Genomic DNA, 27157 nt, shown 5'->3' with positions numbered 1-27157 from the left:
GTTGTTTCCATGTCTTGGCTATTGTGAATAGTGCTGCTATGAACATAGGGGTGCATGTATCTTTTTGAATTAGTTTTGTCTGGATATATGCCCAGGAGTGGGATTGCTGGATCATATGGTAATTATATTTTTAGTTTTTCTGAGGAACATCCATACTGTTTTCCATAGTGGCTGCACCAACTTATATTCCCACCAACAGTGTAGGAGGGCTCCCTTTTCTCCACACCCTCTTCAGCATTTGTTATTTGTAAACTTTTTAATGATGGCCATTCTGACTGGTGTGAGGTGGTACCTCACTGTAGTTTTGATTTGCATTTCTCTGATAATTAGTGATGTTGAGCATCTTTTCATGTGCCTGTTGGCCATCTGTATGTCTTCTTTGGAGAGATGTCTATTTAGGTCTTCTGCCCGTTTTTTGATTGGGCTGTTTGTTTTTGTGTTGTTGAGTTGCATGAGCTGTTTGTGTATTTTGGAAAGTAAGCCCTTGTCCATTGCATTATTTGCAAATATTTTCTCCCATTCCGTAGGTTGTCTTTTCATAATGTGTTTTATAATAATTTTTTCTCAGTTTATATGATAATAATTATATCAGTGCTTAATGATGTTTCTCAGAGAGCATAATCACATTTAGATATCTCTCAGGAGATAGCATATTTAATCAGTAACACCAATTATGCAAAATAAAGGCTTTCTTAAAGACATCATAGAGGGCAAAAAAGTCTTTTCTGTTTGTAGTAATTATGAATTACAGTTGACATTCTGTCTTGTGCACATAACAGACTTACACTCCTTTATTTGTCTGTAAGCAAACTCAAGTTCTGTTTTGAGCCCCATTCATTAAATTGGTGAAAACTTAATCTGAATCAATTTGGAATCCCCCTAGGCTAGCTCCCACTGTGTACAAGATCCAGTAGATTTGTAAAGAGTCATGGCAGGGGGGTTACCTTAAATATACTTACCTGTATGATAATCAAGTCATGTGTCTATAAGGTAAATATTGAAAAATCCATCTTGTCCATGGTCTTGGTCTGCACTATTTAGTGAGCCATCTCTTTTCCTTTTCCCATGGTTCCATTAGTTTAGGAAGCGATAAAGGAGTTCCAGAAATGTTTCTCTGCTTTGGTGTAATTCTGGGTCATATTAAGCTCTGCCACTCAGTGGTCCTATATTCCTACACAAAGAATCCATGGACTTTCTGGGTCTTGCCCTCAACTCCCACAACTTCTCTGGGGAAGGATTTCTTCATGCTTACCTATTTAGGCATTTTCCTAGAAAGCATAACTTAGGGCCCCTCTCCCCCCATCTCCTTTCACTATTCTTCATAAATTTCCTTTAATCTTTCTTATCATCCAAGGCTAGGAAATCTTTTCATAGTCACAAAGAAATTCTTTACTCTTAAGTTTTAATGTTTTCTTATCTGAGGTACTCCCTATGTGATGCTGCAGATACACCAAACATATTCTCCTTAATGGATTGAACTTTGGGGAAACACCAATCCAGAGACTACTAGGTAACTACTAATTCTCTTAGCCATGTTCTACCTCTTCCCTATGGCACTCAGTACATGATAAACCATATGATGGAAATAAAGGGAAAGGGGAAATTCTATAAGAAAAAGATATTTCAAAAATAACAGCATTCTATCTACAGAGAATATATATCTGATAATTTTTATAAATGTTGTACCTTAAACAACTTGTGGTATTAGTGGATTTAAGATCGGCTTAAGAAACTAAATGTATTTAAATTCTGTTTGTTCAAAATCATATGTAAAACATAAATATCACAGTGAAAAATCACTGGCTTTTTCTTCTTTTATTAAGAATGCTATTTTGTCATTTGAATAAATTATATCCTCTTAAGGATCTAGAAGCACAGAAGCAAATAAGTTCTCTAAGGTATTTTGAAATAGACTTGATTTTAGTATAGTATTTTTCTGCCTTTAAAGAAAATGGTAGAACCTTTCTTGACTAGAGGTAATTGATCAGGAAATCCAAGGATTTTCTTTTTTAGTTTCTGTACCTCATTGGATTGCTTTTTGCCCTAAAAGTTTTTACCTTTCTACAAAGAAGAAGAAAACAGCTCCTTCACCAGATAGCAGCTAATAATAATCCAGCTTTTATTTTTTCATTTAGGAGGATCTATATGTACTTTAGAAATTCAGCCTCTTGAGAAATAAATGCTCTAATAAGAAAACCCTAACTCATCCAACTCATTGTTACACATGGATTTGTGATGGCCCTAGAAACACAATTTAAGAGCTTCCTTAGTGAAAACTGGAAATATTTTAAGTATGTAATAATTGAAAATGGTTAAATAATTTTTGTTTTCATAGTGGAATACTATTTATATTTTTAACGATGTAAGCAAAGATATTAGTAAATAGCATTGAGTGTGCTCATATTATAAGCTTAAGTGGAAGTAGCAGGAAAAAGTGTATATGTACCAAATGAATATATAACTCCTCCTGCATAGATGATTGATAGATACAGATAAAGTAAATGAGTAATATATGATGTCGACTGTATTAATGTAGAAAAGAATATTGGAATAAAAAAGAAAAAATAGATTGGAATAAAAATAGAAAAATAGATTGGAATGAAATATAACAAATTACAAGTTCATGTGATTTTTTTCATCTTTCTTCCATTTTCCAAGTTTTCAGTAATTCTTATTTACTGCCTTTAAAATGTCAACAGACATTTATGCTGTTTCTTTAGTCTTCTTCTGTCAGAATTGTTAATAATTAAAAACAATCTTCAAACTTCTGAGAAACAAAGAACAGTAGTAAGATAAGAGACCAGGATAACCTACATGTTGTATAAATTATTTAATAATAAAGAGAAAAAGTGTATAAATTGTGTGTGTGTGTGTGTGAATGTGTGTGAATCCATTCATTTTGCTTAGAGTTATGTTATTAATACCTACTAAATTTAACTTTATGTAATTGATAATGCGCTGTCTCCAAGTTTTTTAAAACTGTTTACAGTGTTAGCTACCATTAGCATATAACATCTGAATGACTTCACCCTCATCTTACTTTGTTTTTCCCCTTTTAACTCCCACCTTTCATATCTAAGAAGAACAGCTGTGTCTGTGAGTGGGAAGGACTAAGGCCATGGGGAGCAATAGGCAGGTTAATTTTTTCCATTTTTAATTTCATCTTTAAACATATAAAATATATAAACATATAAAACAATGCTGATTGTTGGTTGGAACTAATAGATTTAAATTTACTAGATGCAGAACATATTTCTGCAACCTTCTTTGAATTAGGAATTTTTCTTATGAAATTCTTACATAATATAGCACACTTGAGCACTATAAAATAGGAATTATATGAATAATTGAAATATGAAAGAGTTAAGAAAATCATTCTCCTGTGTGCCAGTGAAGCTCTCCTCACTCAAATATTGTTCAGTATTTAATGGGAAAAAAAGTGGCTTGTTACTTTACAGGGAGCATATTTGGACTTATAAAAAAAATGCCATATCTTGTTAATTATGACAGCATATTTCTAATTTATTTTGTGTGTACTGTATTTGAGAAGAAAGCTACTACAAATCGTATATGAGTGAGGCCATTTGCAGAGAGTGCAAACAATAATGAAATTTGATGACAGATTTAAAAGGAAAAACAGCCTATAACCTATTTTCCTGATTCCAGTGATCCTCTCAATTGTAGAGTTCTTATGTTATTTTTTCCTCCTTCATCCTTCTTAAATATAGTCATAACCTAATTTGTGACTTTATTAAGTAATTATAAGAAAAATGTAATCACATCAAAATGAGTTGCCCTGGATTATAATGTATTGGTAGGCATGATATAAAAAAGTATATGAAAAATAAGAAGACATTGACTAAGTATTTGATACCATTTCTCTTTCAAATGTACATAAAATGAATACTCTTTTCTAACCTTAATAGACTTTATTCACACATACAAAAATGTAAAAAGTATAATTGAGAATAGATAGACAACAGTATTATCATCTCTGATTTTTAAGCGTATGGTTAAAATGCCGAATGATTTTTTAAGTAACTGTACTGGGCATATTATAAGATTTTTTTTTTTTTCACGATTAGGTTTATGAGATATTTTTAATAAGTAAAAAGCCATCAACTTTCTTCTGTTATCCATTCTTAAAATGAAGGACATTTTTATTTTTTTCCCGATTTGGTTTATAATATTTTTAGTACTTAGTAATAAGTGTAGCTTTGGATTCATGTTGGTTTATTTCCACGTACATTGACAGTTTTGATCATATATTTAGTTAAGATGTTTTATGAATCTGTGATAGTAGACACTACAGAAAGCAAGTCCAAAGAGATACACAGCACTGCCTGTTGAACATATGCGCTTGTTCAGCAATTAGCGTTCACAAGATGATACCAGTATATCATTTAGAACCCCAGTTTGGCTAAATATTAAAACACATGGCTCCTCAACAAGTGGGCTATGTGAAATAACTATACTGCAGGGGCTTGACACAGTGTAATGCTGAACTAGCCTCAGGTCAGATTTTTCTAAAGCTTGGTCAAAATAAATATCATGGAGGTTTGCTTGAAGAATGTTCAGTCTATTGACTCTTCCTGATCCTTTTAAATGGACTCTAGGACTGAAACAGAACATCAGAAAGCCATCTGCCTGGGCACTATAATCTTGCCTGCTCTACCTCCAGGCCATTGCTTTCATAACAATTATAACTGTTTTTCATAATTTGAACTTTTGTCACTATACCATCAGCCTTTATCGAGGACATTTTAGGACATACGGTTATGTAATGGGTCAGTAACTGCTCTCTGTGAGGATCCATTTCTGGTCTCCTAGCAACATTAGTTGGACTAAATAGTTTCAGTCAGTTTATATAGGGAGAAACTCTAGGTTTAGGAAAGTTCAGGTGGTAACAATAAATTATTGTAATATTCCTCCAACTTTATCAATAGAAAGTACTTTCAGCTTCACACTTGATTTTATACAACATTCTAAGAATATCTCAATTTGATACACGTTCTCTACTCGAGGATATTTTTCAAATTAAAATATAATTAAATTTATCATTTAAAATAGCACCTGTTCTGATCATTAGAATCCCAGAACAGCTTCAGATGAAGCAAGAAGCGTGCATAGACCTTACTGAAAGCTTTCTCAGGGATGAAGGGTCCAAAATACTATGTTCTATTCAAATAGAGAAAAAAACATACAGGGTTAAATGTAGCTACGTGAGCAAGAACTTTGGTAGCAGGCTGGAAAAACAAAATAGCAAACAAACAGGTTTAAGGTTATAGGAGGGGCCTTACCACATGGTAGGTAGATGATGCATTGTTGTTTTTCAAGGTTGTTACAATATTGACAGTGTTTCTGGAGTTAGGCTCAAGATCTCCATACCTAAGCCCTTGACCACAATACTGATTTTATTTTTGTTTCTTTTTTAATGCACACCTAACTCATGATTTCTGCAACACATCTGTACCCCGCATTTGGAATAAATTAAGGAGAATGGACAATTTTGACATTACCATAAGAGAATTAAAGTCTGTTTTGTTCAAGATAATAATTGTTAATGAGAGATATTGATTAAATGAGTAAAACAAATATATTTCTTGGAATCTTAAAATTTGAAAAGGACACCACAAAATTTAAGTAACCCTCAGAAAGAGAAGGGGAATTTTCATGTTAGAAAATCAACCTTTGATATTGCCTGAGGTAGTGTTAGTACTGAGATTAATTTCTTCACAAAACTAAATGTTTTATATTTGTTATGGTCATAAATATATATCATGATTGTAGATGTTGAGATATTATTAGGAAAAAACTTTCTTTTTTCGTGTACCTAAATCGTGATAGAACACCAAATGAAACTGAAACCTGCTTAATCTCAAGGTATCAGTTTTTTTAATTTTATTTTCCTAGTAGCTGCCAAAATAGATTTGTGTTTTAAAGTAGTCCTATTCAGTCTAGGCAGATATCAGCTGTTTTTAAACAGCTTTAGCTGTTTTTATGACTAATGTGGTAAGATTACCTTGACTTTTTATGCAGAAACTAAAAGAACATATTACCCAAAGGCATTTGGAAAAATGATTCTTCTGAAATAAGGATTGATTATATCTTAAGCAGTACTGTTTCCTTCATTTTGCTCTTTTGCCCAAGACCTCATTCACACTTGCAATGTGCATTACATTTTATTAACTATAGTTGTTTTAAATAATTATATAATATATATGTATGCTAATGTAAATATATATTTTAAAGTTTGGCACTGCGTACTAAAATTTAGTGTTTAGTTAGATCTGCAGTATTTATGCTAATGATATGTTATATATTATTTAGCAAAATGTTAATATATATAGCATTTCTTTTTCCTAATTCCTAATTTCTAAGAAATCAAATAGAATCGAACAGAATGTGAAATAAGCATTTTAATAAGCGAAATATGACCTAGAATATTACTGATATGAAATATATTTAATTCTGTAAAACCAGAGAGAATATATAGAGATATCTTTTTTAAATCCTATTCTTCTGTTGATTGTTATAGAAAGATAGTTTTAAAAACTAGACAAAGTCCTATTTACATTTCATGTATAGTTTAGTAGTTTTAGGATTGCCTTAAAAATTGACAGTATAAAATGAGTATAAAATTACTTTATGATTAACAAATAATATTTTCTTATAATAGTCAGGAGATTCTCTGAGACTGATGTCAATAAAGAATATGTATAACCTGATTTAAGAGCATGTTTTAAAAATAACAGCAAAAGTAATTTGAGGACAGCTAAAGTTTATAGATGGCTTATAAATTACCAAGTATCTTTCACCTCACTATTCTCCAGACTAAATCAGGAAATTAAATAGCATAGGTATGAATGATTGTCCTAGTTTTGCAGGAAGAAAATGAAAATACAGAAAGATTAGGTTTTAAAAGTCTCCTAAATAATAAAAGTACATTTAAAATTTTATTATTTCATTAAAAATTTTTTAACATCTTTATTGGAGTATAATTGCTTTACAATGTTGTGTTAGTTTCTGCTGTATAACAAAGTGAATCAGCTCTATGTATACACATATCCCCATATCCCCTCCCTCTTGTGTCTCCCTCCCACCCTCCCTATCCCATCCCTCTAGGTGGTCACAAAGCACCGAGCTGACCTCCCTGTGCTATGTGGCTGTTTCCCACTAGCTATCTATTTTACATTTGGTAGTGTATGTATGTCAATGCTACTCTCTCATTTCGTCCCAGCTTACCCTCCCCCCTCCCTGTGTCCTCAAGTCCATTCTCCGTGTCTGCGTCTTTATTCCTGTCCTGCCCCTATAGGAAGACCTCTCTTTGACATAAATCACAGCAAGATCCTTTTTGACCCACCCCCTAGAGAAATGGAAATAAAAACAAAAATAAACAAATGGGACCTAGTGAAACTTAAAAGCTTTTGCACAGTAAAGGAAACCATAAATAAGAGGAAAAGACAGCCCTCAGAATGGGAGAAAATATTTGCAAATGAAGCAACTGGCAAAGGATTAATCTCCAAAATATACAAAATTTTTTATTTAGCATAGATTGTATCAGTATATCAGTAGTATTCAAACACAACTAAAATGTTGTGTGCCTTAATTTATCGGAAGCTATATATTGGTTAGTATTACTTTTATAAGTATGGATCTCAATGCTAAATAGCCAGTCCACTTTAATAATTATATAATATACATTTAAAGCTAAATATCAAATTTATGTTTTTCTTTCCTTCTAAAAAAAAATCAATGAAGCTTTAATACCTGAAGTTTGAAATATTTTTTTAGCTTGGTCTTCAATGCAAAGGGATACCTATAATATGGGTATAAGACATATAATATGGTATAAAACAATTTATGGAAATGCAGGAAAGCAAAACTCCCATTTATTGAGAATTTGCTGTGTTTTAGTCACTCTCCTTTTCCATGCACATTTCCCTTTGGTCATAATAAATTCCCTGTCAAACTTGCCCCTCAGCCTAGCATGCTCTCCTTTGTCTGGCTAACACTAGTTCTTCACAGTTGATCCCAGTTGTCACTTCTGAAAAGCATTCCCTGACTCTCATTGTCTTCTATTCTACATTAGTTGCATCTTTATTGTGCTTTCAGAGCACTTTCTACTAACTTTTATCATAAGGATAGTAAGTTTGTGTTTTATTTTTTTTCTGCTAGACCTTGGGCTCGTCCTAATAAGTAACTGTGTGTTTTATCTCTGTCTTGACAGAGCCCAATAGTATCTGGTGAAAATATGTGGAATGAGAAATTAATTGAATGAATTATACAGTATGATAGCTCAGTAACTTCTCCAGTAATAAAGATTATCACAGTAGTTTCAATGTATGCATTAATATACAAAACATATAGAATATTCTCATATTTACATCTTAACCAATTTTTCCATTTTAAAAACTGGGAGAGAAGAAAGGAAGAAGTATTGAGTTTCATTCTATGGTAACTAGTTCACATAAAGTCTAATTATTTAATACTCTATAAGGAAAAACTGATACCCACAAATAAATTTCTACTTCAAAATCTAATGTTGTTTAAACCAATTTTCTAACTTAGAACGTGAATTTAATTCTAGGGTGTTTTCATTTGTGTTTTTAAATTCTTATACTTATCACATAAACATGAAACAATGTAATATACATCATAACTCGTTGTTTTCAGATAGAAGTACATATTTAATCACTGGTAAAACAATTGTGCACAGTCAGTTATGCCGACCACTTGAGAAAAATCACAACGATTATTGCAAAGATGAGAGGAACAAAGCAAACAATTAAGAAATATATATATTTGTATCTATATATTTATATATACATAGGGTACTTGGTTCAATTATTAAAAAAGACATGTCTGCCAGCCTTTTTGAGATCGATGTTTGAGGTTTTATTTAACCTCAGTGCAATACTTGGCAGTGTTGCCTATCACTTCCTTGAAGTTCTTACCTTTCTTTACTTGAGTTTACTAAACACTGCTGGTTTTCCTCCCACTTTCTTGTATGATCCTGTTTTAGTATGCTTTGCTGGTTTTTCTTCTTGTCTAAATGGAGCTCTTCTCCAAGAATCTGCCCTCTGTTTTCTTCTTTTCCACATCATCCCTGGGAAATCCCACCTCTAACTCTGGTTTAAGTATCCTTTATATTTTTTAAGGTCTAAATCTATAGCTATGGCCTCATCTCTGACATCTGCCACTTGTAGCTTTAGATATTGAGAAGGATATTACTTCTTAGTTTCTATGCTTCGATTTTTTCATCTGTATAACGAACATATTTAAAGAAACTCTTTCCTAGGATTGTTACAAGGATTAAAAGAGATAGGCGTATTGACTGGCTCCCAAAACTTGTGTTCCTTCCATTTTTAAATCATTAGGGTACTTGTAAATTAGAATAGTTTTTCTTTACTGTGTCAGTTCCCTCATTCACTTTCTTCTGTTGCCACCCTAGTCATCTATGCAAGCTTGTAACCTCTGCCCTGCACTGTCATTCCTTCAGGGAAAACTTGTCCTCTTCAAATAAATGCAGATAGCCTAGGGAGGAAGTTACATGCTAAATGGAAATCAGTTATCTGTTAAAAATGAGAATTCTGTCTTATAGTTCTATTTTTAGCCAAGTGCACTATGCATACTTAAAGACTCAGGAAGCAGTGTTGTTGTTGTTGTTGTTTTTTCACGGTAGATTTACCAGATTCTTTCCAAGATGACATACTCAAGCATGCCACTTTCTGACTCAGAAATGTTCATTCGATTCAGCTGAACATTTTAGGCAGTGAGGCTCACCGCTAACTTCCCTGTGTAGCAGTTCTGCCTCTGGTATGTTCCAAGGGCTTTAGAACACCACATGTTCCTGACAACACCACTCTGACATTGATCCTGACAGCAGTATGAATAGGTGTGAAAACTAAACATCCCATGTGTTTCTGGTGAGACCTTTCCCTTTTTTCTTTGTCTGCTCCTCCCTTCACCCTGGCTCATCCCTGTTGTCACATTTTCATTGTCTGGGAAACACTGAGCAAATTTGATGAGATGGAGAATGAGAGTCTAGATAACAAGAATTGACTGGGGTGTTGCAGGCTCCTCGAGGTGGCTAAGGTATACAGACTGGGCTCAGTCCTGAGATTATTTCAGTGGTCTTTCTAGTCGATGCTGGTTGTGAGGCTGAGACCTGGAATCTGGTAGGATCCATCAATAAATTCTCTTGTTCTTTAGCAGTAAAAAAAAAAAAAAAAGAAAAAAAAAGAAAAAAATCAATTGAATTTATACCCTTTATTTAATACCTGATTATTAAAAAGCTGGTATTTACTTTCTGTTATTATGTATCCATTAAACTATAGTATAGTTCTACAATTAGTAGCGTATGCAATGCACAAATGAATAGGATAATGGTAGTGTTTTTGATACCTAGTATTTAATAATATCTTTGCCAATTTGACTTTTCATACTGTCTAGTCTGCCAATCTCAATCCCTCATCACCACATCCCATCCTTACTGGCTCTAAGACCAGAGACAAACAACACATGTGGAAGTTAAACCTACTTGAAATATCTCTTCTTCCGTAGATTCCATGAGTAACTAATGAGTCTTCAGGCTTAGGCGGGCTACATCTGCCTTTTTGCTGGCAGCAATATAATACTAAACAAAAGATTGAACTATGAATGTCTTGAATGTATAATACACATTACTGGCATAGTGTTGAGTACCAGATAGTGAAGCAAATGAATAATATTTTATATATGAAATTAAACAAGCTACTTTAAACCACTCTCTGCATCCTTGCATTAACATTCTGACTTACATTTGCATTGTCGTATTTAAAATATTCCTCTGATAGAGAGATCATTAAATAAATTAAAATCCATCCACACAATTGGTCATTGCATCATCTAAAAATTACATTCTTAAAAAATATTTAGTGGAATCAGAATATTGAATTTAATAATCAGTGATTGTTTCAAAGTGTTCAAAAATTTTCCATGAACAGGTAATCCTATAAAAAAGAAGTATTTCAATATATTTATGTGTGTATATTTATGTATATATATATATTTTAAATACAAATGGATTTCAGGGTCAATATAAGAGACTTTGATCTAAAGTCTGTGAATGGCTACAGGAAAAAGAACAACTTAAAGAAATGACTAGCTTTAAAACAGATGCTTCTGGTCATACCGTATTGAGGAACAAAGTCCTTCTTAAATGTTTACTTGAATTTGATGTTTTTTCTTTATTCCTACTAATTTTAGCCTAGGCTATATAATGGATAATTGTCTTCCATATATGAATTATGAATTATATATTGTTTTCATTATGCATGTAGCTATCTACTTTTTTGTAATATTCCAGCTAAGAAGGATGTACATTGTGTGTGTGTGTGTGTGTGTGTGTGTGTGTGTGTGTGTGTCCTGTTCTTGAGGCTTTGGTCCATTTTTTCTGTTTTCTGAATCTATCTGGCCTGTCATAGCCCACAGTAAATTCTACTGCATTTAGGTTTCCTTGACTTGACCAATTTGGTTGCTACCTTCCTAATCCTGATTTTATCATTTTTACCTTAATTACATCATTTGACTGAATGAGGAGGTATATATGAATTTATATTATAGTATATTATAGTATGTATTATTTACACGTCATTTATGAATATATATTTATCGTGTTTTTGTTGGTTCTTATATAATCACTTTGGTTCTTCTAAGAGCAAAGATCAAACATTTAATCCTTAGAATAAAATGCATATTATAGGAAATGTGATAAATACCCTATGAATGAATTTAATAACACTACTTCAGAGTCTCACTGAGATTTCTCAATATTGGTTAGTTATTAAGTGTAAAGTAAAAACTATTTAAAAAATTGAGTATTCAAAATCTTTTTACTTGGGGTATAGTTGCTTTACAATGTTGTGTTTCTGCTGTACAACGAAGTGAATCAGCTATATGTATACATGTACTCCTCCCTCTCGGACCTCCCTCCCCACCCCCCATCCCACACATCTAGGTCACCACAGAGCACCAAGTTGAGCTCCTTGTGCTATATAGCAGGTTCCGACTAGCTATCTGTTTTACACATGGTAGTGTATATATGTCAGTCCTACACTCCCAATTCATCCCACACGTTTGTTCTCTGCATGTGCGTCTCTATTCGTGCCCTGCAGTTAAACTCTATCCATATTTTTAAATATTTGAATAGTCATACTGTCTCTTTTAAAAATTAGCCTCTTAATAATTGAGTAATCTGAGATAACTCATATTGTAAGGTCTTCACCAAGTTTTTAATTAAAAACTTGGTGAAGACCTTACAGTGAAAGGAGTGTACACTGGTAGTTCCTAACCTGAGTTTGACACAGATGTGTTTTGTTGGGTCTCTAATGTTTTTTAAAATGTAGTTAAATGAGTTCAGGTAAGTCACGCATTCTCTAGTTTGTCACAGTGCCTACATCTAGCTATGGTCTTATACCTAATATTTATCATCATCAATACTTGCTAATGGCACCATAGCTTGGATTTGAGGAAATACTTTGATTTTGAAAGAGATAGATAGATAGATAATGACACTTTAATTGTAACTCTAAAATCATAGGGAATCAAAATAGAAAAGAAATGTAGTGACCATCTTTCAAAATTGTCAATAGCAAACAGTATATTATTAGGGATCCAAACACATAGGGTAAAAATATACCCCAAAATGTCATAATTATAGACACAAAAGTTAGGATAGTAGTTAACTCAAAGCAGGAGATAAAGGAGTGAGTCTGAAAGACGCTTCACATATAATGATAATGTTCTATTTCTTTAATTGGATCAGTGGCTTGCAGGTGTTCACTGTAAAGTTATTCTTTATGCTCCACACTTACTTCATAGATGATTTTTGTTCCAAGATAGTGTTCACTGAAAAGAATAAAAAGAAAATAAAGGATAGCACAAAACTATTTATATATAGTTTTTAAATGTCCAGAAGCAAACAATATATTAAAAGTATATGTATAATGTTAAAACCACAACAAAAAACGAAGGTCTAACAATACAGCAGTTAATATAGCAGTTATTGGTGGTGAGTAAAGACTAGGATGGTGTTGCAGAGGGCAGCTGGTTGTCTCTAATGATATTGACAGTGTTCTACTTCTTAAGTGGATAGTGGGTACATGGGTATTCAACCCTTTAAAATTTTTTCATTGTATGTGTATGTCACAGATTATTTTTGATGACTGTTTTTAATATTTTACCATAACAGTTTTAAAAACTAAAACCTTTCAAATGACTCATTTATGCATGTCACACTGACAGACCCAAAGACAGTCACTATTTCTGTTGAATTCCAGTGAAGTGTACTTTCTTTGCCATGCAACTTAAAATAAGAAATAGTCTATCAGAATTTTTGAACACACACCAACATTAATGATAAAAAGTCATCACATCTTGAATAACGACAGACTCAGCATGACTATATCACGTTGACTTTAATTAGAAAAGCAAAACCATTAGCAAGTATAGAATGTATATAACAGGGATTTTTTTTTTAAGGAATTTGTCCTTACACATTTGTGGGAGCAGGGAAAGTGCTGAAAGGCCACTGGAGCTTGCAGTCCAAAGGGCAGGTAGAGGGAAGGACGATGAATTTAGAGTAGTTGAGAGCAAGGACAAGCTGGAACCCATGGAGACAGACCAGAACACCTGTCTGTTTTCACTGCCTCCAGCCCAAAAGCTGATGAAGAAGCTGAAGGAGAATTCAGAGGAAAGTAGAGCAGCTGCATGCCTGCCTGCTGCCCCAAGCCAAACAATAAGTAACAGCATGGATGAACTTCAACAGCACCTGGTGATTGTACCCAAACTTCCTGAGCATCCAAAGAGTAAGGTGGCTGCTGCTTCACTTCTGCCCTCCACACCTCACACACAGGGTCTCTAGTGCTAAGCTATAATGGGAAACGTTTAGGGAAGGGAATCCTAGAAAACATAGTTCAGCTTAGACAAGTTTACACCTTGCCGAATCAACACATTGATTCTTCCCTGTACAAAGAACCTCCAGTAGTGCACCATGTTCTACTGCATTGTAGGAGGGCTTAACACTCAGCCAGTCTCCCCAGTCACCTTGCATTCATTCTCTATCATCCAGTTGTGCAAGCCCCTTTCCGATATATTTCAGGCTCCCTAGTCTGTGAGATTATTCTGTCTTTGAATATTATTTTCACAATGATGCTTAAATTTAAAATTGGCATTGGTTTTTATTTATCCTGTAAAATGTTCGATAAATTTTATTCAGCTATAATGTGCTTTAAATAATCTGTCTTCCAAATGCATATAACTTTGTAATTTTAACATCTTCTGTGATGAAGTGTATTAAAATCTTCAAAACAAATCTTATTTTAAAATTCAGTCACACATTGCCTGAAGTGCTGACTAGTGACTAAGACTAAAAAGGTATTTTTTCTTTGATGTAATTATTCACACATGCAAAATACATGCCTCTTATAATAGGAAATAATAAAATACAGCTCTATAAAAGCAGAGGGATGAGAACTGATTATATAAAAACTTGAAGTTGATATTCATATAACATAAATGATATATTTTTAAACTGTTGCTTATTTTTTATGTTAAACTTATATAAATATCAGCCCAAAGTGTAGTACACTAGAACAATTAATCACAAATAGAAATGTCGTGAATCCATAGATGTCTTACCTTTGAGACTTCAATTTTTGCTTAGAGCCAAGTTAGCTAAAGTCAACATAATAAGTACATATGATTACCCTTAAGTTTAGTGCATCATTGGTTACCAGTGAGAAATCAGCTGTGTCCTTGGAGTTGTCCTTTATACACACTGGTAGGTGATCAGTTATCATAGTGCTTCTGATTGAACCCAAATCAGGTAGATTACTTAGTCAAAACAGTTTTAGTGAGTTATTCTCTGTTCCTGCTGCCCTCTATCCAGCTAGAAAGAGAGAGGAAGGAAGGGAGAGAGGGTGGGAGGAAGGAAGGTAGAAAGGAAGGAAGGAAAGAAGACATTGTAGGGAAATTAACCCTATTTAGTTCTCATCCATGCAAATAAATATACATATTTACATAAATATAAATATTCATTTTCATGTATCTGTATTACCAAAAGAAAACTAAGCCCCTGATTTTCCTCAACAAGTTCTGTCAAAATTGTGTTAATGTAATTATTCAGAGGTATTTTAATGAATGCTTGTGTGTATTTATATATTATTTATGTAATGGTATTTAAAACATCAAACAGAGTTTACTTTCTTAGTTTAGGAAAATACTTATTAGTTGTGATGAGAAAGTGACTAGAAAAATGATCCTAGTTTTCTTCAAAGAAAAATGGACATAGAAAAATGTCAGTCAACAGTATGCAATAATATTAATCCCTGGTGTAATATACATGATGGCATGTATATTTAGTTGGCATCTTGCTATTTATGGAAATGTTTATTAATGTAGTTTTACATTATGCAGAAACACATGTTATATAGAAACTTACATCAAATGAGTGAAACAGACTTCATGTGATAGATAAGGGTTTGGGGGTCTTACAGAAATAAACATAAAAGAAGAGATGAATAGGGATATGACCAATGATCAATTTAGACCTAAGAATGATAACCCCAGTGCAGGCTCCTAAAAGTACGAATATTCTGTTAGTTTTCATTATTGATATGTTACCCTTCACATTCAGTAACTCCACTGGAAATTGATGTTTAAATTGCCTACTTGGTTTTTTCTTAGTTTTCATATCAATGTTAATGTTCTAATATATTCTAATAGAATTCTTATATCTACATATGAAGTAAATAAGGAAGAGCCTCAGTAAGTCAATTATATATACTGGATATGAGTTATTCTTGTTTCAATGATTATAAAAGGAACAAAAATAATCCCATTCATTGTTAGGAGGGACAAAGTAATAGAAGTATCACAAACACATTACTGCGTACACTTGTAAAATGTAGTCTCATAAATGATCACAGATTTTTAATATCCTGATTGTGTAGTCTGAACAATTGTGTAATCTGAAAAAAAAAAAAAAGTGCATCAACTGTGAACTCAGTCCTTTTCCCTTTTACAAATGACAAAAGGAAATAAATTTAGGAATTTAACAAGCAAAAAATCTGATTTTCAGAATGTCAAGTTGAAGAGTGTGTGGGCCTTAGAGAAATAGAACAACCCTAGTGCCGAGACCATAGGGGGCATAGATGCAAGTGACAAGTTGCAGATAACATTGCTTCCCAGTTTTTGAATCTGTCAGTAAGTAAAACAGTGACTTCTAAGCAGATTATTAGTGTAATGATTTCTTAGCTTAAAAAAAAAAATAACATTCTGAACGATAAGCAAATATACAGACAAAAATGTGTGTAAAATATTTATGTTGACTCAAAAGCTTCATGGTAGGCAGGAAACTCAATGGTATTATAGTACCAATCCCCTTGATTGCTTCGTTTTCCCTTACAGAATTTTAAGTAGGGGCCACCCAGTCTCTACTTAAATACTTCTATTGATGGAAAGTATATGAGCTTCCAAATCAGTCCAGTTGGTCTTTTAATGAAAATTCATGTTAAGATACTATTAAGATTTCTCAGACACAAATATTAATGCTCGTGTAGGTTTTGGGACCATCACTTCTCTACCATTTAAAGTCTACTGGCAGATTTTCAACCTGCTGCAGGTCTTATTATCATGCTTTGGAAAAGATTTTTAGAAAAATAAATAGACAGGCCTGAAGTTCTGAGATTTTCCTTAATGGTATTGTTGCTATAGTTACAGCTGAAATGTTATATAAAGAAAATTACTTATTGATCGAAAAGTGCTGAGTAGCACAGCAGCATCCGTTTTTTGGGGTTTTTACTGCCTTCATTTCCTCCTCTGCTCTTAAGATAAATGGATTTTTGGAGTGTTGTTTTGAAGCCCTGGTGATTTGATGTTTCATAAATGCATTTTATTAACGTGTACTAGCTGGCAACTGGATATATTCTAATATGTTATGATCCACATGGAGTTATTTTTTATACACTTTATTTATCAGAATTGTTCCTACTTGGAGATGAATTTTGATATCCTGGATATTAACATTAAAGTACTAAAAAATGTGATTGGTCTCATAGTATAGACTCTTCTGAATTTACTTAAAACATTTAATAATAATATAGATGAAATGTAAACTTTTAATGTTTATACCATTAGGAGATACTTACAGTATACTGAAAATAAAATATATTTTAAAAACACAGGAAAACAAATGGAAATGGCCTGAGAGCATCCATAATAATGACTAGTATGTTTTTAAAAAAACCTCCATAAGATCTATATTTTCTGTTTTTCTATGTAATAAACTCAGTAATATAATAGAAATGCCTTCAGTTTATATATGCAATATACAATACATTATATATAATATATATTTGTTTTCTGATTGTCTCACTGTCTTTATAAGGAAATACTTCAAAGATAAAACTGTAACTCACTTGATATTTAACCTTAAGGCAAAATATGAATAGTCATGTGTGTTACAACTGTAACTATTATAGAAAGAGTTTTCAGCTAGTAAAAGTCATATATGGCAGTGATACATTATGCATTGAATTTTAATATAATTTAAGAAATCTTGCTTAATTCTCCAGATTGCTGCTAAACTAGAAACATTATGACTATTTAATAATGTTGTGTCTAATAGTATTGCAGCTATTGAGGAACTAAGAGTGGAGATACATTTCTTTGGACCCAGAAATATAATACTTCTTAAGTTAGGCTCCTGAACAGTGATACAAAAATCTTTGGGATTATTTTTGATAAAAAAGGCCAAAAAATTGTGAACCACAGATTTTTACATCATCTTATGTGGTTATAGAGTATTTCCCAAATTGTCTTTTGTGAAGAAAATGTTTCTAAGTAATTGTGTCTGTAATTAATGATGATGTGATAATGGTGATGGCCTATATTGTCCTGAATGAACTTTCTTGAAATTTCATTTTTAACTTTATCCTCTTTGTCAAAATTTGATCAATTTTACTTTTCTCATTCCTACTTTTGATTTTACCCTAGCCTCTGCCTTTTGCTGTCTTTTAATAAACAAAATTTAATTTTACATGTTTAAAGAAATACAAAATTTTTGATGCTACTATAGTGTTTTTTCCCTTTCATTCCTTTTTGATATTATAATTTCCTCTACTTGCTGAATTTGTTGGTGGTCTAATTTTGGTTCTAGGGCTGCAGAAAGAAGAGACACACATATGAGACCACCAATTCAGCATTTCTAATTGGTGAAAAAATACTCTTGTGTGATTTATAATTTATCAAATTCCTTATGTTCTAAATGGATTCATCAGATAATCCTTTTAAATCCATAGTATCCTTTCCATCTTCCTTAATTTTTTCCCTGCATATTATACTTATTTTTAACCCATGTCTTCTTTCTTCTACTTCAGTGTGAGTTCCTGATCGAATAAGCTTTGCACGTATAATTTCCCAAGAGTTTATGTAATCCATAGATATAAATAGACCAGATATATACAGAATAGATGCATAAGTGAATGCTGTTATAATTATTTGACATGATAGTAACATCAGTTTCCAAATTAATTTTGGTGACAAAGTGTAAAGTGAAAAAAAAAATTAGGCTTGGCCTTATAATCTTCAAAACGCAGATCAGTCATGTAACCAATAGACCAAGTGTAGCAACATCATGTTAAAAATAATTACAGGATAGTACTGATTAAAGATACTAGGTTTAGGGAATTCCCTGGCAGTCCAGTGGTTAGGACTCTGCGCTTTCACTGACAGGGGCCTGGGTTCCATCCCTGGTTGGGGAACTAAGATGTCACAAGCTGCAGGGCGTGGCCAAAAAAAAAAAAACCACAAGATACTACGTTTAACTGAATCAGGATGTGAATTTAAGCAAAACACGAATTTGAACTAGCCAATGAGGCTCTCAACGTAAGGTCCTTTTTCTCTTAGACTGACGCTATTGCCTTCTGTTTGCCTTCTAGACTTTAGTAGTGGGTGGGTTATCACTGCTTGTAGGTTTATCAAACATTATTTTAAATCAGGAAAATGGAGTGTTTTATGTGACATAGTAGATTAGAGTATACTCTTTATCCTCTTACTTAAATTTTCAAATGTATGAAAATAATGAGTATGTTACCTTGAAATAATCACTACATTTATTTTCTCAACACATTTTCCTTTTAACAAGACCTGTGTACCATTGTGGCATCATAGGCTATAAGTAGCAAGAGACGACAACTTTGTAAGTATAATTTGTCCCTAAAACTCAGATAAAGTAATCACACTTTTATAATTGACAAGAATTTCCAGCGGGATGAAACCTTTATTTCTGGTATATTAAAAACTTCCTAACTTATTTACATTCAGACCTGCCCCGACAGGAATGCGTAGCACACGCCTGCATTTGGTTTTTAGAGGCCATGTGACAAAACAGCACAATGACACAGCTATTTGTGTCTGTTTTTGTTTTTTAAAATGTCAGTCTCTGAATGAAAATATCCTAAGATGTGGCCCCAGCAAGTAATGTTTTTTAAAACCACAGGACAGGTTAAGATTGCTTTTCTGTAGGTATTATGGAAGTACCTCCTCCAGGAACTATTCAACCCAAGGGCTGGAGCTTTTAGAATTTGACATAGGGATCAAATCAGTTTCTTTCCCAAGACTTTGTATAAAGTTACTATATAGAGAAGCCACAATTCACTTTTTTGCTGCTTAGACATGAAATCAAGAACAGAATTGGTATTGGATGATCATAACACAGAAAGCAAATGAACCCGTAATACACGCTAATGTTTTATAGACAACGTTTTACTGAAGTTAAATAACTGACTTGGCTCTTTACTCTTTTAGATCACCAAGTAAGAATTATAACAGCTTACAGATTGCAAAACAGTCATTAGTATTAAGCAACATTTTTTATGTCTTTAAAGAAATGGAAAGCTGAAGTAAGAAATGAATCTTAGATGTCCAATAATATTCTAGAACAATAAATGATTTTTGTTTCTAAATAATTAAAGTTGTGCTACTAGAAAGAATGATACAATATGAAAAGCAGTTTGAAATTGAACTTCTCAGAAGACAGTGCAGCATACAAACACGATATTATTTGCATGACTCTCCAACCATGCACTTTAGAGAATAGGTACTCATTAAATGGTAACAATTAGAAGCTACATGTATAGCCTTTATTTCTTACATTTTAATAGGTATGATGTAAGAAAAAGCACAATATACATCAATAAGGGGGGAATTCTGCAGTATTATTGGTCTAACAATCTCTCTCCCATGTGATCATTTATATGTATTATGAGAGGGTTGTTCTCAGTCTTTAGTTTGCAAAAAAATTAACCAACACTTTATTAAAAAGGCAGATCCTCCTTCTCCTATCCCAGGATTCTGATAAACTTGTTTTGGTGTGGTTCCTAGAATTTGCATGTCTAGGGACAACCTCGGGTGATTTGGTGCAGGTGGCCCATAGATTACACTTAGAGGTATAAGGAAGTGTTTTAATCAGCAATTGAGAAAACTCTGGGGAGAAAGAATAACAAACAGTTTTAACCTGTGAATGCTTCTGGACACAATTGCATGAGAAATGTGACTATTATTAAGAATGACATTATTTTTTAATCTTAAATTAGGTGGAGAATTATGCACAAGTGATTCTTGAAAACTCTACGTGTGCCTTGTAAAGTTCTGCTCTGGTAGATAGAACTACATTTGATCTAAGTCAAGAGACAGGAGATTATAGGCTAAGTCCTAAAAAAAAAAGTTATGATTAATTGGCTGTTAAAATTACTATGAAATTTAATAGTTTTTGAATGGAAACACTAATTTTGAAGGCATGAGGCTTAAAAATAGTTGCATTTGGAACAAATTCAGATTTTTTTTTAACCAAAAAATTGATATTCCCCTGAGTCTGTCTTTGATGCATTTTTTTCTTTTTTTTATGATGAGGTGAGTTAATTGCTGATCTCTAAGGGCTCCTGTTTTTAGATTTCAAATAGTCTTTTTGCAGTCTTCTTTAAAAGTCACCGTTTCATTGATCCAGAAAACAATGACCCACCTTCTCCATATACAAAAAAGCAGCTGGAAATTGCCAAGTGCTAACCTTGGTAAATGCACCAAAACAGATGTATATAATATAGTTAATCTTTTAATTTCTATTTTATCTGCAGATTCAGGAATGGCTTTGTTTAAATTGCCAAACCCAGAGAGCGATATCAGGACAGCTTGGAGACATGGGCAAAATGCCACCTACACAGACAGGACCGAAAGTCTCTCCTATGCCTGTCCCTACAGAACAACCGTCTCAGAAAATAGCAATGCCTGCCCAAGTAAAAGTGAAAAAGAGGGAACAAGAAGGAAAAACCGAAGGTGAAAAAATCATTCCAGAAAAAGTGAAAGAAACACCTTCAGTTGAAAAAATTCCCCTTAAGGAAACCACAGATCAAATCCAAGAAGAGAGTAAACTAGAGAAAGACAAAACTTCAGCCCCTCAAGGAAAGAAGCCAACCCCTGAAGACAAAAAGCCACTCCTAGAAGAAAAAAAGCCACCTCTTGAAGAAGAAAAGCCAACCCTTAAAGACAAAAGGCCAGCTCTTGAAGACAAAAAGTTACCCCCAGGAGCAAAAGTATCAGCTCTAGAGGAGGAACAGAAATATGACTCACTTAAAACTCAAGTACAGATTGCTGAAGGAAAACCTGAAGGCAGAGTGGCTGCAGAGGCAGTGCGAGAAAAGAAACAACCACTGACCAAGATGGAAGATTTACCATCTGGCGCACCTCAGAGTTTGTCTAAGAAAGATGATGGGATGACTCAAAACATAAAAGAACAGCCACAGGCAGCATGCTCGGCAAAGCCTGATCAGATGGAACCTAGGAAGGAAAAAACAGTAAGTTATGTTTTTTTCCTAACTTTGCAGATTTACACCTATAATTTACTAATGTCCACCTAAGTACACCGAGTGCTTAATGGTAATTTTGTAAGTGAAAGCCTTCAATTAATAGCACTTTCAGAAAAATGTAACAGTTGTTTGCTAAAGTGATGAACTTTGGCTTTCTGACAGCTTAATCTAATTTAAATAAAGCATAGATATAACATTTACTAGCTTTTATGCCTATCAGATAACTTATAAAAATCTATGGAGTGATAAAGAAGGGTTTCTTATAATTTTATTTTATTTTATTTTTAAAAAATATTTATTTGGTTGTGCTGGGTGTTAGTTGTGGCAGGCAGACTCCCTAGTTGCGGCAGGTGGGCTCCTTAGTTGTGGTATGTGAACTCCTAGTTGCAGCATGCGTGTGGGATCTGTTGCCTGACCAGGGATTGAAACCGGGCCCCCTGCACTGGGACCGTGGAGTCCTATCCACTGCGCCACCAGGGAAGCCCTCTTATAATTTTAAATGATTGCTTTTTCCTTCCACTATGAACATAAAATCAGTATCCTCCTTTAACATAAAATAATGTTTGTCTTGGAATTTCTGTTTACTTAGCCACTTGGTTAAGCAAGACTCAAGTTTCTTCTCATTTGAAAGCCTTTTAAGGTGTGGTCAACCATAAAATGATTAAATAATTGTGATTTAAAAAAAAGAAGTATGGCTAAAATTCAGGAGAAACATTTTTTTAAGTTTATTTTAGTATTTAGTGTGAAATCAGTATAATATATTTTGTTCAGTTTTATTCAGTGTGTTTAATATTGGAGGGTTATTTATAATCCAAGCATCATCTGGAATATATATTATTCTTTATATATTTTCTTTTTCTTTAGTGGAAACTTTTAAGGGTACCTCATCTTAACCTGTATTTGCACAGGCAATAATACCATTTTTAGAGGAAATCTGAACTCTTTTTAGAGCTTCAAGAGATCTTATATCAGGCTGAATAATTTTAATACACAGATGGCAGCAATGACTTGCAGGAAAATGAAATGATTCATTGGGATTAAAACTTAATATTAGAATTCTAATTAGAACTTACAGTCCATCCCAACCCTGGTTCAGTTGTTGTTTTGTTTACAGTTTTAACACATGGTTACTAGCCTGTCTCTGGTATATAAGACATTGCTCATTAAATAAATCCTGGTCTTCCTTTGTTGTATGAGTTTATCCAAGTCAGAGAAAGCAGATGCCTGTGTATTCTCCATTCTAATGGCTGGATCTAGCTACCCCGCCACCACCACCCGCTGCTTCTCCCAGTTAACCACCTTGCAGAACTTGATGCTTTTTACCATTTCTCTCTTTGTGAAGCTTCATGACTCTTCCCTTTTTGTTCTCTTCTTGTCTTTCTGATCACCCCTTGAGTTCTACTTTGATTATCTCTATTACTTTCTCTTTTCCGATCGGTTCTTCTTTGAACTCTTGTCTTCTTTCCTCTTAGGGGAGCCACATGAACATTTCCTAAATCTCCTTGTGCACCTTCTGCCCCTCTTGAGTGTTAGACCTATATTTTCAAATACCGAGTAGATCATTCCACTTCAGAAACTCACTGTAAACTGGAACTCAGTGTGTTCAAATCATATCCAACTCTCTATAGAAGCAGTTTCTGCTTCTATCTGTTTCTGATGACACCATCATTCATCATGTCTCTAGCCTCCCAGTCACTACCCTGGGGAATCTGAGGTTTCTTCTTACCTGCCTAGGCTCTCCACATCACACTTCTGTCTCTTAGCTCCTATTCCTAAGGACAGTATCCTAACGGCCTTCGTGACCTTTTACCAACGATTTGGGTAATCTAATTACTAGTTACTAGGCCTTCTCTTTTTCCCTTCTCCAGTATATAGTTATCAGATAATTATTTTCCAGAGTTCAGATAATTTAACTCTATCACTCAGATATTTCTAATGATTCTCTATTGTTTGTTAGATATAATCTAAACAAGAAGTATCCAAATACTTTGTTAATGTACTACATTTTATTTTATTTTACAAATGTGTCACTTTTTTATCATTTCCTTTTATCACTGTTTCTTTTAACAACTTCAATATGTATATACATATTTATTTCTAAATTAAATCTATGCACTATTACTAACATATTATTTGCAATATAAACATTCACAGAAATGTGTAAGTCAGTGAAATAAGCTAAAATCACCATTTTTATTATATTTATTTAAATATATACATTTGATCACAGTAAGATATGACTAATAATAGCATTTTAGAGAGAGCTTTGATTGTGCTTCAGTGTTTGAAAATCTTGTTCTAAAATTTTATGATTGAGTTCTTTGAAATTCAGCTTAAGTTTATTTTGATATTTTGATTTTTAGTTTTAATGACGCTCCATAACAAAAAAGATAATCCACAGAATATACCAGAAATGAAAGAAGTGTATCAAAGGTTGTACTTGCCAAATCTTGCTACCTGTTTTCTAAGTTTGGAATTGAAAACTGTTTTTTTTTTAACTTGTGGAAATTCCAGAAATGAATGTTAATCTAACGTGATACCAATCATTTCCTCTTGCTAACTATCACAAAATGTAGTGTTTTAAAGTATGTTTTTTTAGCAAGTGACTTTAAAGCCCACTGGAGTTCTTCACCTGCAACGTTTATAAAAAGATTAAAGTATTCTGTTTAAAGTTGGTCTGAAAAGGCAGACATGACAACTTTTTTAAATGATATGTCATTTTGTGTAGCATAATTACATGATGATTTCCAATTATCCTTCTTCAAAGGATTGTGTCCACATCATAATTCTCTTGAAGAGACAGCTTGTGTTTATTTTTTTCCGAATACTTGCTAGGTAGCATATGGCTGATAACCAGAGTTTACTTTCTTCCTAAATATATAATAAGTAGTATATTACTAATAATCACTTGTCATCACCAAAAAGTTCAACAACTTTGGATTCTTCTACTTTTGTTAAAAAAGAATTAAATCTTCACAGTCTACAACTTTTTAATTCCCCATAAGATAATCAGCAAACCTCTATGGTTAAAATAAATTCATAGTTATTCTCTGTCTCAGTACAAAATATTAAATATATTCTTCAAAATATAAAGGTATCATTAGTGTACAATGTGTACCACATCTGTAAAATCCTGAGGTACTCTATGCATCACTGGCTTACTTGTAACAGATGCCGTAAATGAATTTTGCATGCACTGCTATCTATGTAACTTTATCTTTTTAAAAAAATAATTCCAATTAAAAGAGCCACTCCTCAGAATTTAATATACAGTTTTTCATTTAAAAAAATATATATACCTTTTTAAACAAATCACTGAATATTGAGCCATTTGCTGGCTCGCAGTAGTAATCCTTTAAGTATCTTATTATTGAAACAGAACTAGTGAATATTATAAACTGAGCATGTTAGAAATATCTGCACTTTGATTTTATTATTACCAAACCTTTTGCTACTTACTTTGTTCTAATGATTTTCCCCCAAACCTTCCACAGTTCTTTCTTTCTTTCCAACAATATTGGCTGACAAAGAAATGCAGTTTACTTTGTCACCATATTGTTTCCATGGCAGAAAAATCAAGTTTCCCCAAATGTTATGGGACTTTTTTGTCTTTTACTATTAAATAAGACAGCTCCAAAGAAGATTTTAAGTGTTTATTTCAATGCATTGAAAATGTGTGTGAATATTGGAATATTATATACTGGAATATTTATTTGCCAAAAATTCTAGAAGTTTGTGATAGTGTCTTAGGATGACTTGCTATAAATAGCCTAAGCACATTATGTGTTTAGTCAAGGTTTCTTACTAGAAATAACATATGTAAGACAGATATCAAATGGTTCTCCTGGTAATGTCAAACTTTTTTGGCCAGTTTTGTGTCAGTTTTCTTTATTAATGTGTGTGTGTATGTCTTGCATTATTAGTATTAACTTTGACACATGATTTTTTGGCAAGAGCATTTTGTCTACCACTTACCTATTTTAGGAACGTTGGTTTGGTTGGTTTGGTTAAAACTAGGTGATAAAAGGCACAACTGAATGATAAGCGTCAATATAAAGGTGAGCAAATAAAGTGACTGCCCTTGCTGTAAATTTTTACAGTATAGTTCCCAGTTTTCTCCCAGGATCCTTCATAGAACATCTGACCAACTGACATAAGAAGTAAAAGAATACTGATGTCAATCTATTTATTAAATATTAGTAAAATGTAATTTCTGTTTGGGTTTAAAAATACAAAAAAATCCTGCATACTTCCTAAAAATATTTACATTTTGCAAACCTGCCCAGGATTCTGTACCCCACTACCGAGACTTCTGTCTAAATAGCTAGCTTGGCTTTCTCAGCCTCTGGACTATGGTTGCACTCTAACTTTCAAGCGACCTAGTATTCCCCATGAGTGAGAGGTAGAAAACCAGCCACATATGCCTTTGTACGATTCCCGAAGGTGGCTTATGCTTTCTGCCTTCTGGATCTGCAGTCAGTTCTTCTCTGTGCACTGGCACTGCATCCTATCAGAAAAATCCCACCTGGACGTCTGGGCCACTCTTCTCCCTGGTGGCAGTCACTTCTCCTACTGCTGAATGCCCTATGCTGATTAGTTTTAAATTACTTTTTGTTTGAAATCAAAATAATATTCAGTTTATCTCTTATTGTGTTCTGGGCATTATGTTGGTTATGTTATCATTTAATCCACACAACTGTTGTTGAGGTAAATATTATATCTCTTTTAAAGAGGGGGAAACTAAATTTGTTGTGCCCAAGATCACATGGCTGGGAAGCAGCAAAGCTAAGATTATAGTCCTGTTCTGCTTATAAAGGCTGGGCTCCTAAACACTGCACAGAATGCTTCTTCCCTGTGACACTTTTAGGATGCTGCCTTTTTATTATTTTAAGTATTCATCTCCCTTAGCAGCTTCCAGTTTGTGTGATTTTTTACTTTTTTTATATATTTATATTACTTTATTTATTCATTTATTTGTCATTTGCGTCATTTATATCGTTATAGTATACTGTTTACATTTCTTTATTGCTACATCATTTTGTCTCTCCACTCATTCCTGTCTTTCAAAATGTGTTAGTTGAATGGAATTAAAGTTTATCCTGAAATATAATAAATATTTTGAAATGTACATTCTCCTTTACTTTTTTAGTTTAATATTTTAAAATTGTATGTCGCTACAGAATTCTCTTTTTACCTATACAGTTAAACAGAATACTGCTTGTCTACATTTGATATATTACATTGAAACATTA

The 27157-nt window shown here is 33.1% G+C and overlaps 1 protein-coding gene across 1 annotated transcript in view; it reads left to right on the top strand.

The window, feature by feature from the left end:
• PCLO (piccolo presynaptic cytomatrix protein) overlaps nt 1-27157 on the top strand; it is a 384943-nt gene that overhangs the window by 172304 nt on the left and 185482 nt on the right. Inside the window, exon 4 of the mRNA XM_082398709.1 lies at nt 21177-21893. Coding sequence (XP_082254835.1) covers nt 21177-21893 — 717 coding nt within the window. The remainder of the gene's footprint in view (nt 1-21176; nt 21894-27157) is intronic.

This window comes from Balaenoptera borealis (genome assembly GCF_965194805.1).
Source record: "Balaenoptera borealis genome assembly, chromosome: 7".
NCBI classification, from domain to species: Eukaryota; Metazoa; Chordata; class Mammalia; order Artiodactyla; family Balaenopteridae; genus Balaenoptera; species Balaenoptera borealis.
This window is presented reverse-complemented; position numbering and strand designations above follow the sequence as displayed.